The 17,739-nt window shown below is 42.3% G+C and overlaps 1 protein-coding gene across 1 annotated transcript; it reads left to right on the top strand.

Moving 5' to 3' along the window:
* Positions 1–8,662: 8,662 nt before the first annotated feature.
* Positions 8,663–17,506, top strand: CLDN34 (claudin 34). Its single transcript, XM_085063961.1, has 2 exons — positions 8,663–8,755; positions 16,864–17,506. Exon 2 carries the CDS (start codon positions 16,922–16,924, stop codon positions 17,504–17,506), a length of 585 nt encoding a protein of 194 aa, XP_084920087.1. The 5' UTR covers positions 8,663–8,755; positions 16,864–16,921.
* Positions 17,507–17,739: the final 233 nt, after the last annotated feature.

The raw sequence follows: 17,739 nt of genomic DNA, 5'->3' as shown, positions 1-17,739 counted from the left end.
TGAAAGGCATGAATCCTGTGAATACTATTCATAGCCACTCCCAGGAGTTGCAGCTTCAACAGCTTTCTCACGCAGGTATGGTTCCTCCAGAGATAAAATGGGAAAACAAGCTGTGATGATGGAAGTGGCCAACACTGACTAGAAAGGGGTGGAACAGTCATTCTGTTAATAATGGGGTGATAGATATCACAAGGAAGTAAAAACCAAGAAAACCTGGAAGGATCAGTGGCCTGAGGGAAGAAAATCTAAACCAGTGGTAAAGTGCTTCAGGACTGCAAATTTCCTGGTTTTCTTTCTCCATACGTGACAGCAGAAGTGTTCTGTCTCCATGTTATAGGGCAGGCTTTTTAATTACTGTAGTGTAAAAATACCTTAAAGCATCTTTGAAAATTAAAGTTATGGAGAACAGCTGGGAATTTCAGAATCTCAGATTTCACTAGGTAAGACCATTGTGTTCTGTGCATTCAGTGACACCCCTTTCTTGGCTCAGGAGACACTGGAACAGCTCTCTGGCACTAAGGAGCATTGAGGAAGTTAATCTTCGAGGAAGAAGTCATCGTTTCTCTGTGGTCATCCTAAATTCACTAAACAGCCCAGCTAGCTGGACATGCTGAGGTGCTGAAGTCACACAAGCTGGAAGATGAGGGTGTTTATAGCACAACACACATTTGCAGAATGAGTGACCTGGCTTGTTCTCTCATGTTTTCCTTCCCTAATTGCCCCCTCTTGAGAGCTCAGTTTAAAACCAGGCTTCTGGTTGATGGCAGAGCAATACCCAATTCCTGTTTAAGCTGGATCATCCATGTACTGTCTGGAAAGCATGATTTAGACAGCAGGAAGCTGAAAATCTAAATATTCACCCTTGCTGTCAATAGGGAGTGGAGGAGGTTTCTGTTCCCACCAGATCATAGAATAACCTGGGTTGGAAGGGAGCTTAAAAATTATCTAGTTCTGACCCCTGCCATAGACAGGGACACCTTCCACTAGACCAAGTTGCTCAAGCCCTCCTCCAGCCTGTCCTCGAGCATTTCCAGGGATAGGGAGTCCACAGCCTCCCTGGGCAACCTATGCCAGTTCCTCACCTCCCCTCAGGGGAGAATTTGGTTTTAATGCCTAGTTGAAACCCACCTTCTTTCAGTTTAAAGCCTTGTCCTGTCACTGGATGCCTTTGTAAGAATTCCCTCTCCAGCTCTCTCGTAGGCCCTGTTTAGGTACTAAATGGTACTGTAATGTCTCCCTGGAACCTTCTCTTCTCGAGGCTGAACAGCCCCAACTCTCTGTCAGCATAGTAGAGGAGCTTCAGCTTTCTGATCATCATCCTCTGGACCTGCTTCAAGAGGTTCACATCTCTCTTGTGCTGGGGACCCCAGAGCTGGACACAGCACTCCAGGCACAATCACCTCCTGGGCCATGCTGCTTTTGATGCAGCCCAGGCATACCTTTGGCTTTTTGACGTGCAAGCCCACTCTTCTGGCTCATGTCCAGCTTTTTGTCCCTCTCCAGATGCAGGATACAACATCAGACTCTGAATCCAAGCGTAAAGTGCTGTATAATTGCTGCATAAGTGCCAAAGGCTGTTGAAGATACAACTGCAGATCCACTTCTGTCCTGGTTTTTCCTAGTCTGAGGTGTCTAGGTTCAGACACTGATACTAGAGTCCAACTCTTCAGCATGTATGGGGGGCTACATCTGGATTGCAGTTTGGGTATATAGTTAGTGGCCTAAATAAGGAGCCTAATTGGCCTTGACCCCCTCTATAGCCAAACTGAGATAAGGTTGCTGAAAGAGCTTGGTTCATCCCAAATACCTTTCCCTTCCTCATCTCCTTCTTCTCTTGGCAGACAAAGCTAATCTAGGCATTGAAATCAGAAGTGGGATTAATCCATGCCTTTGGTCCCTAACCCAGCATTAAATTCTGAAAGCTGAGGTGTTGTGTGCAGCATTGATTGCAACTCCATTTGTCAAATGCCTGCACATGCTGAATCCTTTTGATTTTAATACAGAAGATATGTCTCTGGCATTCCAGATCTAGGGATTCTTACAAGGTTTTTGTTCTCCAAATCCTCTGTGTGTTTGTATACAATTACAGTTCAAGAAGTTTTTTAAAAAAGCTTTTCTTCCTATTTTTACACAATAGGGAAGGAAAAAACCCTAGGTGAGTAAACTTCATTGTCACACTGTTTTTGCAAAGGTGGAGTTATTTAGATGGCTTTTTTTGCCATGGGCAGTTCCACCACACCAGTAAGAGATGATTACAACAGAAGCCCAGTGATAATGGTCACCATTTGCCACATATATGGCAAACCATGAAGAGGAAATTTGCATAGAGAAAAATTGGTAGTCTGGGTGTGTTCAAACAAATTATCATTTCATATGGTGACATTCAAAGCAATTAAGGAGTAAATTTTGGAGATCACATGGACAGTGTGAGGACATACTGAGTGGGAGCACAGTGAATGGGCAGCTCACATGAGCTCTGTGTTCTAGGGAAAAGGCTGAAACACAGCAACACAGGGAAACTGGTGACTTGTGATACAGTGTTGCTGAAAACTTCATAAACTCCCTAAAATATTGTGTCTAATCCCACTGTCTATGTCCAATGCAAAGGACAGGAAAATGAGAGAAGAGACTCACGTAAATTATTAGAGAGTAGAGATAATATGTCATAACACAACCAAAGAGAATTCACTAATCAAAACTGGGATTTAAAAGCTGCTCTGTGTGTGCTATTGAGCATCACATACAGCATGAGCCTTGTTTGAGCAGAGAAAGCCCTGACAAGAACCAGCGAGTGCAAGACAGATACATAAAAATAAAAATTAGCAAGGGTGTCAAGAGTGCAGTACTGTTGTCATGAATGACAGGGAAAGTACAGTGTGAAGGTTGGCCATAAAGTCTCCGGAAGTCAGGAAACTGGGAATGAAAATTTTATGGTGACTATAAATCCACCTTTTGTGTTTGCTGTTGTGTTTGTTGTGTTCTTATATTACATGGTCACTTACCAAGGTGTGACTACTTCGATAAATATTTAGATTGCCTACACTTTTACATGGGGTCTTAAAAGAGCAGCAGTGATTATAAGATGTCTTTTGTAGCTGACAGGTCAGGAAAACAGGTGGAGGAAAAAAGCCCTTGGCTTGCAAATGGGGCTTGAGCACTCTAGGTAGCACAGCTCAGACAATTATTTTTCTTCCATTACAGACCCTCTCCACACATGAATCTACAGGAGCTGCCACAAACTCTTCTCCTTTTACTGGTTCAAATAGTTACCAAGTTTGCTTTTATTTTCTCTCCTGTGTTCTGAGTCTCCTACCAGTGTTCCTGTGCTGACCAATTTAGCTGTCCATAAAAGCATTCCCCTCTTCATCAGCACCTTCCAGGTGGTTGTCCCCACATTTTGAAACTTTCCTAAGCCCCAGCATGGGCTGAAGCATTGAGGACCTTTCATCTTCTTTACCTTGTAAGCTGGCTAGGGAGTGCTTTGAGGGGAAGCAGGGGCAGTTTGGCACTTCTTTCCCCTGCTGCCCAAGTAGATGACAGACCAGTACAAGGATAAAAAGTAGAGCTGTCCTGCTTTTGAGTTGGAGTTGCAGGAATAAAATGGTTTTGAAAAGCAGCTTCCCTTCACCTATTAAGGAATTTGCCTTGTCTGGAGCTGTTTATGGAACTGCATCCTTCTGCTCTCCACTGACAACCAGCTTGTGGCAGTTAGGGTTTTCATAAGAAATCTGTTTTGCTTTCTGCAGTATCCGATTTTACTTGTGTTCTGGGTGACCAGAATATGTCTATCTACTTCCTCCTGCATTAATCTAAATAGGGTACTGGTCAGATGAAAGATCACAGTCATAGTTCAGCTATTACAGTAACCAGGAACTGGGGCAAAGGCACACAAACCCTTTTTAGGGTGTCAGTAAAGATACTAAAAAGATCACCTGCCTCAGATCATGGCCATGATCAGCTAATGAGCAGCCAGTTATTCATATGGTTCTCCTAAATTAGTACTTTAATACTGCCCCATCATGTGTGCAGGGAGTTGCTTTGTAAAGCTGTTAAACCCCCATGCTCTGTTACCAGCTAAAGGTTTCTATTGATCTCTTACTTTCATTTCCTTTAATGAAAATTCATTGGTATTTGATTTCCTTGTGACTTCTAACAGCTGATAAGAGCAAGCTGCTAAAGCAGCTCCAGTGCAGTGACAAAAGCCTGGTGGTGTAGCACTGCAGCTCTCTCAGAAATGCTGCCAAGTCGGAGCAAAACCCCAGTGTGGCGTGTTGATAACATTCTCCCATCAGGTGGTCGTTTCCACTAGCTCTAAAATGTCATGTCTGAGGGAAATGTCTTTGTTAAGCTTTGAATGACCTACTTTTGGGTATCTGGGAATAACCAGGAGCCTACCCAAACCACAAGAGTGCATCTAATTTTAGCAGCCCTTCATTTCATGCATGCTAGCTTTCATGTTCTGTATCTCCAGGAAAGAAAACATCAATTTCTTGCTGAGCCAAAGACAAATGTTGTTAGTTTTAAACCAGCCCCTTGTTGAGTCATGATCACAGTGAAATCATTCCTCTTAACATTTTTTAGTCTGTAATAGTCTTCTTAATTTTGCTTTAAAAACTAATAGTGAGCTATTCCAACAGATCTACTGCTGATGGTCTCTGAAGAAAAGGTCTAAATAACCCATGCTGGAGACAGTCTGGGCAGCTGTGCTTTGTGTGTTCCCATTTCCCCTTGGTTTTTAACTGACCTACAGTAAAAGGTCAGATTCTTTGTAGGAAATTTCTGCAAGTCCTCTAGCTTGGTTATAAGGCAATCCAGGAAAGTTAAGGACAAAACAAATTATGTTAGTGTGTCAGCAGGGGTTCTGAGGACATTGCTAGTGGTGTAGATATTGACAGAAGGTCTCTGGCATAGTTTGGAAAGAAGAAGCACTAAAAAGGATTTGACCATTGTTAGGGATATTGGTGCTGTGCAACATTGAAAGGAAGCAAGTCCAAACATGGGTGAAGTACAGGCTCCCTAGCTTGTAATATCTAAATTGGACATTGAACAACATCTCTCTTGCTGGGAGGGACAAAATATAATCTCTCTCATATAATGTCAGAGTCGACTCTAATTTTAGGCTGAAATATGTGTTTAAATCCCACCTGCACTGGACAAGCAGAATTAACAGAGGATGGTAGGGACTGAGCACTATGGACATTTATTTGGAACTTCACAAAACAGAAGAGAAGTCGAGGCCACCCAAAAGACAATGACATAATCACAACAATCCTATTAGCAAGTTCTCTGGAGCCAGAAAATTTCCCAGCCAATGGGATTAACCATAGAAACAAGCAGCACCCAGTGGCAGCTATAAACAGGATCAGTGTAGTTTGGGATTGAGCTGAGTATCTGATAATGTGTAGTGCTGCCCTGTGGAGTCCCTTGAGGCTGGCAGTGGGTTACCTCTTCAGAGGCAAGCCTTGGGCAGCCTGGCTTCTGCACACTCCCAGCTTTGGCCAGACTTGGCAGGATGGACAGTGAAAACCACTCTAAAAGCCAAAGTCAAGCTGTTAAACAGCTCAGTCCTCTGCCATGCTATGACAAGAGCAGCCCTGCTCAAGGGTTGTGTTTAGGGGCACAGGAAGGAGCCTCCCATGGCTCATTCATCCCACCAGCTCTGGCCACTTCCATCTGCAGAGAAACACAGAGCCATCCCATATGGAGGGCTCCCAGGCCCCTCTCCTGAACGTTTTCTTTCCCCTTCCCAAGGCATGGGCAATTAAGTGCAGGGGGGTTTAACCATTTCAAAAGCCCATCTGGTTTTTGGGTGTTTGTTATTGCATCAGCTGTGGAGTTTATCTGTGCAGAGTCTTGTGGGAACTTTATAGAATTCCCCTCAAGAGTGAGGTATCAGTTGTGGTGAGGTTATTGTGCACTCTCTGAAAGCACATCCTCATCTTTTAAGTGTTGCTGCTTTCCACTGTCACTTATTATACTGTTGACAGTGTATTTGTGATCTGTGTTTGAAGAGGCCTGGGCAGAATAGGCAGAAGATCAATTGCTGCTGGGCTGTGAAGCACTTTAGGATGAGAGATCTGTTGAGTTCGGTAGTGGTGTTTGTCTCATCTCTGAATTTCCCAGGTTTTAAAGGACAACGTGGTTTGGCTATAAACAGTTAGGAAAGGTGTTTATGTAAACATTTCTCTTAGCCTCAAGCTGTGGTTTTAGAGGCTCAGGCTTAGGTTCAGTGTTGGATTTGGAGAATTGTTGGTCTCATGATCTGCTGAGGACAAGCAGGGAGTGACCAAGAGTGAGGATGCAGCAACTCTAATCCCCAGTTCACTGATCACAGACTGGCAAGGTGCTGCAGGGAGCTGCTGTGCTTCCTGGCAGAAGTAACCTTTGTCTCAGAAACAAAAAGTGAGAAAGTACTTGTACCTGAGCCTCCAAGCTGTTCACAGGCTCTCTCAGCTGCCTACATGGTACCACTTGCTGGGCAATGTATCTTGCACAGCATCTTGATTTCAGGCTGGTTTTTCAATGTGCAGCAAATAAAAGGAAAAATAACTTGAAACAAATATTTCCTGTTCTGTGGTATTGAACAATGAAATTGTAAACCACAGAAAGGACTGAGCTTGATCTAAAGGTCTTTGAAGTCAGCGGAACCATTTCCACTGATTTCAATGTGCTTTGGGCCATGGCCATAGGAGGAAGCAAGCAAATGTTTTCTGCCTCAAAAAGTATTAACCATTGGCATTCAAGGAACAGTTGAGTCTTACATTTAAAATGTATTCCTTTAAATAAAGTAGCCAGAAATTAATTTCTATCTGCTTCCTAATAATTTGTCACTATTACACTAAAAAGGAATATGTTTATAGAACTCATAATCATACACTGAGAAAAAAAAACCACTTAATATTGTCATTTGCTTCCTATCTTCTTCCATTCCAATTTGTGTGTATTGTATTTCTCACTAATGTAATGATGCACATGCTGCTGCTTGTTATCACAGACTGAGCACTGTAGTTTTCCAGTTGAATTAAACTGAAGAGATGGTGGTTCAAATATATTGAAATCATTATTTTTCAGAATGGTTTAATCTCTAAAACATCACAGTGGGTTTGGTTTTGTTGTGTTGGTTTTTTTGGGGGGTAGGGGTTTGTGACTGAAAAGAAATAGGCCAGACCTTGAAAATTTGTTGTGCAAATTGTTCTGGGAGTGGTGCAGGGGATGCCCCTTCTATCGCAGGGTGAGACAAATAGGGGTGTGCAGCAGCCTCTGTAAAATCAGCAATGGTTTTGCCAGCAAATTTTGTCTCACACAGCTACTAAATGCAAGGAAAAGAATCTATCTGCCAGCTGCCTGCTGCCCAAGGATGCTGTCCCTGTGAATCAGCAGCCCTGTCAGGATGTCAGAAAGCCATCCTGGAGTCTGGCAGATGACAGCAGCACTGGGGTGTGTGTTTGTTGGGTTTCTTGTCACGCCACAGCAGAGCCTGAGCAGCTGAGCTTGCCTGTGCACCAAACCAACCCCATCCAGCTGTGAGCAGCCAGACAGGACATCCCAGGCTGGGGTGCTGCAGAAGACAAGACACAGTTGTCATGGCCAGGCTGCATTACCTGCACAGTGAACTGGTGAACCAGCACTGGCTGGAAGATACAGCAGGAGAGGATTAAAGGTGATGCAGAACACGGGAGGATATGAATTAATGACATTTTTCAGCCCTCTTTAGTGGTGACAGTGACCAGCCATTGTACATGTTGCAGTGAGAATTTTTCAATGAGGTTTCCCCATTTCAGGGTATTTCTACGAAACAAACTTACTTGTTTTTTGACACTAGGCTTTGAAATGTCACAGAATCACAATATTCTGAGCTGCAAGGGACCCACAAGGATCATCGAGTCCAACTCTAAAGTGAATGTCCCATACAGAGATTGAAGACACAAAGTTGGTGTTGTTAGCACTGCTCTGTAACCAGCTGAGCCAGGCATCATTTGGAGTTTATCTGGGTTTAGAATAGGGTTCAAAGAGAAACTAGAAAGGAGTTAAGAACATTCTTCCAATTTGTAAGGGCCATTGTTTACATTCATGGGAAAACCATGAAGCAAGGCAAACATAACATAACTTTAAAAAATGTGTGTGCTTTTTAAGCATCTGAGATAGCAAGCATAGTACTATTTGTACTGAAATATGAGTTCTGCCAACCAGAGTCCATCAAGAGAGTAGCTCAGTTTGAATTCACTCCTTGGAAAAACTCCTCCTTCTCCCCTGTATTTCTTCCCACTGCAGAGCTGCACTGATTTAAGTTGCATAAATACAGGAAGAAGAATCTAGCAAAAAAGAAAGGATTATGAAATCACTTTGTTCTCTTTCAGATGAGAATTCTGTGTCCTTCAGGCTGTCAGACTGGAGCATCATGGTTGTCTCAAGCTGGAGAATGACATAATCCAAAAGGTAGATTTTCTGAAAGGGTATCTTACAGAAAACTGGATTTTACATGGGAGTTTTCTATATGCTTTGATAAGTGTTTTAAAGCAATTAGAATAAATGGCATATGGCAAATATTTAATATTTTTATAATATGTTAATGATTAACTGACTTCCTACATCTTTGTTGACTTAGTGGGAGAGTGACAAGGAACTGTGAGGTACCTTTTTGGTAGCATAACAAGTTGGACAATTTGCAGGGGCATTTTTTCTACCTCCCTTTTGGAACTTGCTTCATCCAGCTGACACTGCTTCAAAGCCTTAGGCAACTCTCAGACTCAGAGAAGTAAGTCACCTTTTTTTTTAAATATTACTTACTTTATGAAGTGCTGATAGAGAACAGATGGGGAGAGATTTAAATATTTATTTGCTTTCTATAAAGAATGCTATCCCAACTGAGAATTGAAGAATTAAGTTTTCAGGCATTAAATCATAGGGATATTGCTAAGAAGAGACCTTTGTAATTACTATACTGTTGGGGTTTTTTAAACTCCCTTTCTGCTGACATTCTGCTGCAAGACTTACATTAAACAAAGGATTTGGTTTAAACTATGTTCAGTGTAGTCCAATAAAGCTGCATCTAGGCTCTAAAACTTTACAAAAGCAGGATTTGAATGTTAAGTTAAAAATACATGTGATGCCTGGCATCATCTAAAGCAAAAATATTTGCTTAAAACATAAATTAAGTGGAAGTAAGCGAATTTATGCTCACGTGGGCTGGGAAAAAAATCTTATTTTATATAGGAAGAGTTTATCATGAACTTTCTCTTTAGGCTGGTTACAAGTTGCAGTAGAATTCCTAGTCTTTTGGCAGGCAGATGGGTTCAGGCAGGGAGAGTCAGAAGTCTCTCTTCTATTAGAACATTTTTCAGTGTATTTTATTTTAGCTGTGCTATCATTTGCTAAGAAGCAAGTGTAGTCTCCTATACTTTTGGAAAGCTCTCCTTTCACCCACGTTCCCCCATCTGTGAAGGAAATCTCCCCAGCAGGTAGCTGTGTGCAGGTTTTTGCTCTCCCACTGCCCCTTTGGCACACACTTTCTTACGTGCCCTTGGCTCAGGGAATGCTCCTTCCTCCCCACCGGCTGCCTGTGCAGCACTTCCAGGCTGACACTCCAAGTGCTTCAGAAGTTCTTAATTTCTCCTGCAGCTCCAGGAAGCATTAGTTCTTTTGGCTGGAAGGTGTCTCCTCTTGGGTGAGATCTTCCCATGCCCCAGTTCTGTGTTCAGTGCCCTCATCTTCCCAGCCATGTGTGAGATCTCTGGCACCTGGATGTGGTTGCCTTATGCACACTACTGAGCCCTTAGTGTTCTTTTCTCTGTGCCAGACACCCAGAGTAGGCAAGCTTTTGGGCTCTCTCTGCTTTGTGAAGCTTCCTGAAAGGACCCCATCTCAACACAGCCAGGTCATCTGCTTTGGCTTTTCATGGGCTATCATTCCTGGAATGTCTCTAAACTGTTCCACTTTGCTCTAAATGGAGCTCCCTTCAAGGGAGAGGCAGAACAATCTGTAGGAACTCTGGTAAGAAGGGGTCGTCTGGGTCCTGGGTCAATCCCACTGCCATCTCACTGCCTACCAGCCTGCAACATTTCCTCATGTAACAAGAGCTCGAGGCAGGCTCAGCCACAGAAAAGTAAATGAGGGTGTGAAAAGACAGTGAGGATATATAGAAATCAGCCGTTTTATTTTGTTCCATTATCAAACCAAATCAAAACATTTTCCTGAAATAATCAAAGGACTTTTACACAACTAATTTTCAGTGTATTCTTACTTGATGGGAGAGAAATGAAGATTGCTTTGGTTTGCTTGTTTTGAAACACAGTGAATAAATGGAAGCAGCAGAGTTCATACCATTGGATATTGACATTTGGAGGGGCAGGGGACATAAGGCATGTTAAATCAGGGCATACCCTACAATGACTTTTAAGAGTCTAGGTCCCACTACTTTGTCTTTTCTAACCAAAAATAAGTATGTTAGTGACAGCTAAAACCTAAACATGAGATATCAGAGTTCAAGACTTCATGAGTGTCAGGGAGACGAATTCAAGGCATGGGTCATAAATGCAGCTAATGTTATTTCTAGGAAAATAGGAGCAAAAGAATTGCCACGCTGACTGTTTGAAATGTCTTTTGAAGAAGGTAGGAATAGACTGATTCATCAGCCAGTGGTGGCAACTCTTGTGGCTGGGACCACAGCAAGTAGATTGCCTTAGATATAAAGCTATGCTTCAGCCAGAGCTGTGCTGAAACAGTGATGGCAGGAGGATAAAAAGCATTTCTGAAGTTCTCTTCTAGACACATCCAAACTCAAGGACCCTAAGGCATTAATACAGTCTTTGAGTATCATATCAAGGATCATGCAATTTGTGTAAGAGTTCCACAAATTTCCATTACAAGACCCAGTTCCATCTCACATTTCCCTGCAGTTTCAGTGTTTGAGATCTTACATTCCAGGTGTTGATGACTGACCCATCCAGCTCTTCCTGTTGCCTCAGATCCCAGAGGGTAAGAGGTACTGCAGAGGGAATGCTGCTGCTGGGGAATGTATTACCCAGCACACACCAACCTTTAAAGAACCTCTGCTAAATGGCAAACTCCCTTCAATGCCTCTGAAAGCTGGAACCCTCTTGCTTTCAATCCATCATATGAAATGATCCATTTAAAGACAAGTCTTGTGGGTGATTGGTTGGATGTACTTTCTTACACCACCCTAGAAGTTGGACATCTGTCCCTGGCACAGACCCTCATCCCCCCATGAGAGAGCCTGAGACCCAGTAACCTGAAAGGCCAAATTACATTTAAATGTATGAATTAAGAGAGTTTGATAGCATTTTTCCTCCTGCATTTAACTGCCAATTTTTGAAAATCTTTGTTTTGGGAACTTAAGATGGTTTGAGTTTTAGAAAGCAGATCTGCAACCCTACAGATGGATACAGACTACTGAATGTAATTAAAACAACCTTCTGGAAGACACAGTACTAATTCCAGAAGTGAAATACATTTGGTGTAAATGAGGTTTCTCCACCCTCAGAACCGATACCATAGCCCCAGCCTTCCATCACTAACAATTACTAGAAGTAAAAGAAGTCATGACAAAATTTCAAGTATAGCTCCATTTCTGTTTTTTTCCTGCTGCTAAGAATATCAGGAGGTGGAACTGTGGCCACAAAGAACTGATCTATTCAAGTGCAACATTTCATTTTAGTCTATTTAAAAGGTAAGTAAGATGACCCAAACCCTCATCTATGAAACCATTTGGAAGTCGTGAGAACAGCTTGCCTTTACTTTTTTCTCCTAGAAGCAAGCTTGCAGCTGTAGGAAAGTCAACATGGCTCTCAGGCATCCTCTCTTTTTCTTGAAGCTAGGAGTGAGAAAGTCTTATCTAATTCTGTCTCTGAAGTACATGTGCAATGGCTCAACACACTTTTCATAAAGAAAAAGAGCTACTCACTGTGCAATGTTCAATTTAAGTAAAAATCATCAATAAATACAAAAGGATCCTTCAAGTTTCTATTTTTGGATGAATACACTGGCATGTATCATCTTTTACTAGTAGCTTCTGTCTTTTCTGTGCAAATTTGCATTGAATGCTAGCAAATTCACATTTAATATGCACTCCCCTATGAAGACAGGCTGAGAAAGTCAGGGCTGTTCAGCAGGGAGAAGAGAAGGTTGTGTGGAGACCCCATAGCAGCCTTCCAGAATCTGAAGGGGCCTACAGGAAGGCTGGAGAGGACTCTTCATCAGGCACTGCAATAGAACAAGGGGGAATGGCTTCACACTGGAAGAGAATAGGCTTAGGTTAGATTTTAGGAAGAAATTCTTTACTGTGAGGTGGTGAGGCACTGGAACAAACTGCCCAGAGAAGCTGCAGATTCCCCATCCCTTGAAGCATTCAGGGCCAGGTTGGATGGTGCTCTGAGCAACCTGGTCTGGTGAGAGGTGCCACTGCCCACGGCAGGGGGATTGGAACAAGGTATCTTAAAGGTTCCTTCCAGCCCAAACCACCCTATGATTCTATGATTCTGTGATTCTGTTCTGCTTTTACTTTGGTAGGGTATTTAGCCAAAAACACATCTGTGAAGGAAAGCCCTTCCAAATGAAGGAAATGAAAGATGTGTTAGGAGAGGAGATGGCTTTCAGGTGAGAAGCCTGTAGAAGCAGCTCTCTGTGTTTTAGTGACTATTTCTAGACTTTCCAGAGACTGGCCCCAGAAGCTGATGGAGTGCTTGTTGGATTGAACTGAGTAGATTTTAAATGAAAATCTGGATGAAATTATGGGATGCTGAAAGATGGCACTGCAGCCACCTCTCAAAACCACTTCTTACTTCTTTGGGGGAAAAGGGTTTTCAGTTATGCTTTTCATCCACTGACAGACACCACACAGACCTAGCTTGTTCCTCCTGGCCAGATTCCCTTTGTAGGCTGACTCCATCCCATGAAGCAGCTGGTCTGCAAACTTGGAATGCTGAAATCTGCAGCTCTGGGTGAGCTCCTGAATCAAGAACTGCATGCCACTGACACCACCTAATTACTCAGAAGATCTCCTGTAGCTGACTGAATATTAGTTCATTTGCCTTAGGACATTTCATCTTGTGATTGTGTTACATCATTGTGTTATTCAGACCATATAGGTAATTTTACTACACTAATTAAATTAATTCAAAATATTTCTATAATTACTAAAGCACGAAACCAGCCAATGCTGTCTGTGTTAGCACAGCCTGCCATATGATTGGGGGTTTGAACTGTGTTTTATCCAATATAGCTCAAACATGCAGGGACTGAGCTTTCACATTTTTCTCCCAGAGGGCTGAAAAGGGCATTTGTACAGGGACCAAAAAGTTTAATTTAATTAAAAAAATATTTTTGGGGTGGTTATTTTGTTTGGTTGGTTGGTTGGTTGGTTGGTTTTTTCTGTGGATGTCAGGTTGGTGTCAGATCAAATTCTTCCTTTCCAAAAGGGATGTCTCTGTCCTTGAAAACTACAAGATTGGCACTGCTGGTGTTTGAGCCAATTTCAGCACCTGCATCACACACCTCCTGCAGATGGAGACTTGTTCAGGGTCACCCACAAGGTGTGACCTTCTTCAGAGTCCAGCTGAGGCAAAAGCTGACAAAGCCCTGAGACAGGCACTGCTGTAATCCCTAGCCTCCTACAACGAACCAACCTACCTTCCTTCCTTCCTTCCTTCCTTCCTTCCTTCCTTCCTTCCTTCCTTCCTTCCTTCCTTCCTTCCTTCCTTCCTTCCTTCCTTCCTTCCTTCCTTCCTTCCTTCCTTCCTTCCTTCCTTCCTTCCTTCCTTCCTTCCTTCCCTCCCTCCCTCCCTCCCTCCCTCCCTCCCTCCCTCCTTCCCTCCTTCCCTCCTTCCCTCCTTCCCTCCTTCCCTCCATCCTTCCCTCCATCCTTCCCCTCCTGCCTGCCTCCTTCTTTCTGCCTCCTTCCTTCTCTTCCTCCTTCCCTCTTGAGGTCTCACAGCACGGGAGTCGCTGGGATGGCTGAAATCCTGGAGGAAGACGCCCTCTGCAGCTCGCTCCCCGTTTTATTTGTAGTTCTGAAAAATCAGTGTGTCTTTCTACACCTGGGGGAAAAGGAATTTTCCCTGATCCTCTTTGCCTAAAGGTGTCCTTTAAAATCAATCCTTGTGATACAAACCTGTTGTCTTTTCATGATATCAGCAAAACCTAGAGTGTGCTTATTAATATTCATAGCGATAGAGACTGGAGTCAGGAACTAGAACTTCGTTTTAATTTTGACATGTTTTCATATGGCAAGAAAAAACCTGTAACTATTTTACCTTGATATTTTGCTCCTTATTTTCATGCTGAATCTCAGTACCAAGAGGTATTTAAATCTGGGCTTGGGTTTGATTTTCCAAAACAGACAACAATGAGCACTGTAATTCAATTTCATCATCGATCTCAAATGGTACTTTGAACTTTGGATTTTGTCTAAGTCAGTGATACCAGGTTCGATCAAATAAGCTCCAATGGGCAGGGTGTGCAGAAATGTGCCAAAATGAGTAATTTGTGTGTCTAGACATCTGATAACTCACCTACAGCCCATCTTTGTCAGCTGGTTATTCTCCAGTGTTTTCAGAACTTTTGTATAAGCCTTGAATACTTTCATCCTCTGTGTTTGCTTGTTCTGTGGGTTTTTTTGTGAATCTTAGAGGGAAAAAGAAATTTCTCTAATTTATAATTTTGTTAAAATTTAATTCTGGACATGATTCTAAGTACCTCAGTACATGCAGGTTTGATAGTGGGCTCAGAATCCTGTTTAATCTCATTTAATTCTGTGAGCAGACAGGAGGGTACATTCAGTCAATGAAGTTATACGCCGATAACACACTCTGAAAAGCTCTTGATGATAAGATTTCACTTGCTGACATATCTCCTGTGACCTTCTTATCAGTTGTTTAAATGAATGTTTATGATGTACACGAGAAGTGTTACAGACATATGGGCTCTACACAAAATGGTATCTTCATGTGGTTCAGGTTTGGTTTCTGTGAGCTCCACTGATTGCAACAGAAGCCAAAAGGAGTCAGCATGGGACTTCTCTGCTCACACTCTCTCCTGTCCAGCACCTTCCCATCACTGGACAGGAACAGAAACAGTGCTATTTTGATGTGGAACTGGAAAAGAAAACCATTCAAAATGTCCTGTGGGGCTACTGTGCTCCATGCTGGTAAAAACAGTTAATTAGAAAGGGGAATTTATAATCACTTCATAAATAACACAGCAAATTGAGAAAGTGTTTATAAATTGGTTTCAGCTTAAGTAGATGACTCTTCCGGAGCAATTTCCTCCATGCTGGAGAGGATTAAATGTACACTTGCAATAATGGAAATTAATATGTCCCACAGGAAATCAGTCCTATTGGAGATACTTAGATTAATTGGGAGGCCAAAATGATAAAATTGCAGACATTGCTGTGTATGTCTGGCACCAAAAATCACTCTCTCCTGTCCTCTTATGGCTGGCATCACCTTCAGGACTGAAGTAAGTATGTAGTGGACACTGGTATGAGATGATGGACACTGTCTGCTTAAGGCCATATTGTTATGAAGATGCCTTTTTTTTTTAACACTTCCATAAGTGGATTTTATGCAACTAGATTGTATCACCAACTGAATCTGTTTAGCTTAAGATCAGTAAATAGAAAAATTATTGCTTTAGTAATAAAACATTGTGGCAGACATATCTTTTTAGAGTCAACTTGGTAAAGCATTTCTCTAGTCTTGAAAGAAAGAGGAGCAGTAGAAAAGGTATTTTAGAAAACTTATACAAATTTACAGATCCCTAGAACCTGTCAGATCTACATAACAAATTTGAGGCCCTATCTCCACTGATCACAGATAATTCCGATAAGTATTCAAAAAACTGTACAAAAGGCATGCGAAATTGTGTTGATTTGTTTCCCTTTTTTTCTTTTCTTTTTCTCTTTTTGCTTTCTTTAAAAAAAAAAAAATGCAATAAGCCCCTAATTTGCACTCAGAATGTACAGTCAGCAAACAAATCCTAAATCTTTTGCTAGGCTAAATGACTAAAATATTTTCCAGCACAGTTGTAGGATGATTCAAACTGGGCAAGCTGGGCAGTTGTAAACAAGTAGGATTTGCAAAGGTAGAACACTAAAGAAAACTTGGGTAAAGTTTGAGGATGGGAAAACTGTGAGAGCACATCCAGGCTCCAGCCCCTGCACAGTGTCACATTTCTAATTAATTCAAATGTTTCTGCTAATGCATTCACAGCTAATTAATCTGAAAATGGTCAAAGTTCAGAGGTTGTTGTTAGACTTTGTGGCCTGGATTTGCTCATGCATCTGAACTGCAGCATTTTCTGTCTAACACTGGTCCCAGCAGCTCTCAGTAAAGGCAGCACGAAAGCTGGAGTCTGTACAGGTTCAGCTCCAGCATCAAAACCACAGCTGCCAGGAGAAAGGAGCAGAGATTCTGCTTTATAGGATCTCTTGTGACAGTCAGAGACTTGAGGATTTTCTCAGATTTAGTTCCTGCTAGCCAGTAAGTCTAGGGCTCTTGATTATGTGTAACATGTATAAGGATCTTTGAACATAATGGTTAATTAACAAAAAAGACAACAACTTGGAAAGAACTATGAATTTTCCTTTTGTGAATGTAAAAAAATCACAAGGGGAGATAAGAAGAGACTCTTTCTTCTCCCTGTGATACAGACATATACAGAATTAAAACCTGTATGTTGTTTGTCCATGGATATTAAATTTCAACAGTTCATTGAAGTTGGGGAAAGATGACTGCCATCCTTCTTCTGCATACACATTGTCTCCTGATTGCTGTTTTTCACTGACAGGTTCACTTATTCACCCAAATAATAATTGACTTTGTAATTTTATATTATTTTCCTTTGCAGTGCCTCTCTCTCTTCGCATGGCAACTGTGTCTGTGACAGAGCAGGAGACCTCCAAAGGATGAGCTCCCTGGTCAGTGCCTCACACCTCCAGCTTGCCACCTTTGCTCTGGGCACAGTAGGCTGGATCCTGTGCACCGTTTCAATGGGAATTGTGGAATGGAGAGTGTGGCATGTGGACAACACCACCATCATCTCCTCTGGCATTGCCTGGGTAGGGATTTGGAAAGTCTGCTTCATCAGTTACCTTCACGTCTCACCTGGCTATAGAGAACAGTTCTGCCATAAATTCAGTGGCTATGACTCCTTCATTCCCCATGAAATTTATGCTGCCCAAGGTCTCCTGTTGATTGCCATGTTCATGGGCTTGCTGGGACTGGCTGCTACAATATTTGCTCTGAGAAATGTGTACATGGGAATCACTCACAAAACTCGCATTGCCCCTTTCTTCCTGGTGGGTGGATTCTTCTACATATTTGCTGCTCTGTGTGTCCTGATTCCCATGAGCTGGAATTTCTATTCTGTAACTCACAACCAGAGCATTGCTTTCCCTCCTTCCTACTACATGCCCTCCAGTCCAGTGCGCTCTTTAGTTCCTAACTTAGGTAGAGCCAAAAAGTCTGCAAGTGTTTGCTTCTTCGTCTGACACTTCACTGAATCCAAAGGTATTGCAAAAGATGGAAATAACTTGTACAAGTTATTACAAAACTGATGTCAAAATCGGTGGCTCTCAGTAACCAGGAATACTCAGTGCAACTTTCAGGGTATGATTCATCTGATGTAGAAATCTATATCCAAACTGGTCACTTCAGGCTCTGTTTATTATCAATGTAGAGACAAGGGCAGCCTTTTCCCAAGATACCTAGAATGGCTGGGAGA

The sequence above is a fragment of the Lichenostomus cassidix genome, chromosome 1 (genome assembly GCF_008360975.1).
Source record: "Lichenostomus cassidix isolate B80296 chromosome 1, HeHo_3.0, whole genome shotgun sequence".
NCBI classification, from domain to species: domain Eukaryota; kingdom Metazoa; phylum Chordata; class Aves; order Passeriformes; family Meliphagidae; genus Lichenostomus; species Lichenostomus cassidix.
Note: the sequence above shows the minus strand (reverse complement) of the source record. Positions and strands in the feature narration are given on the sequence as shown.

Excerpts from the sequence above, each read along its gene's own strand:
- CLDN34 (XM_085063961.1), top strand. The coding sequence starts at position 16,922 with ATGAGCTCCCTGGTCAGTGCCTCACACCTCCAGCTTGCCACCTTTGCT.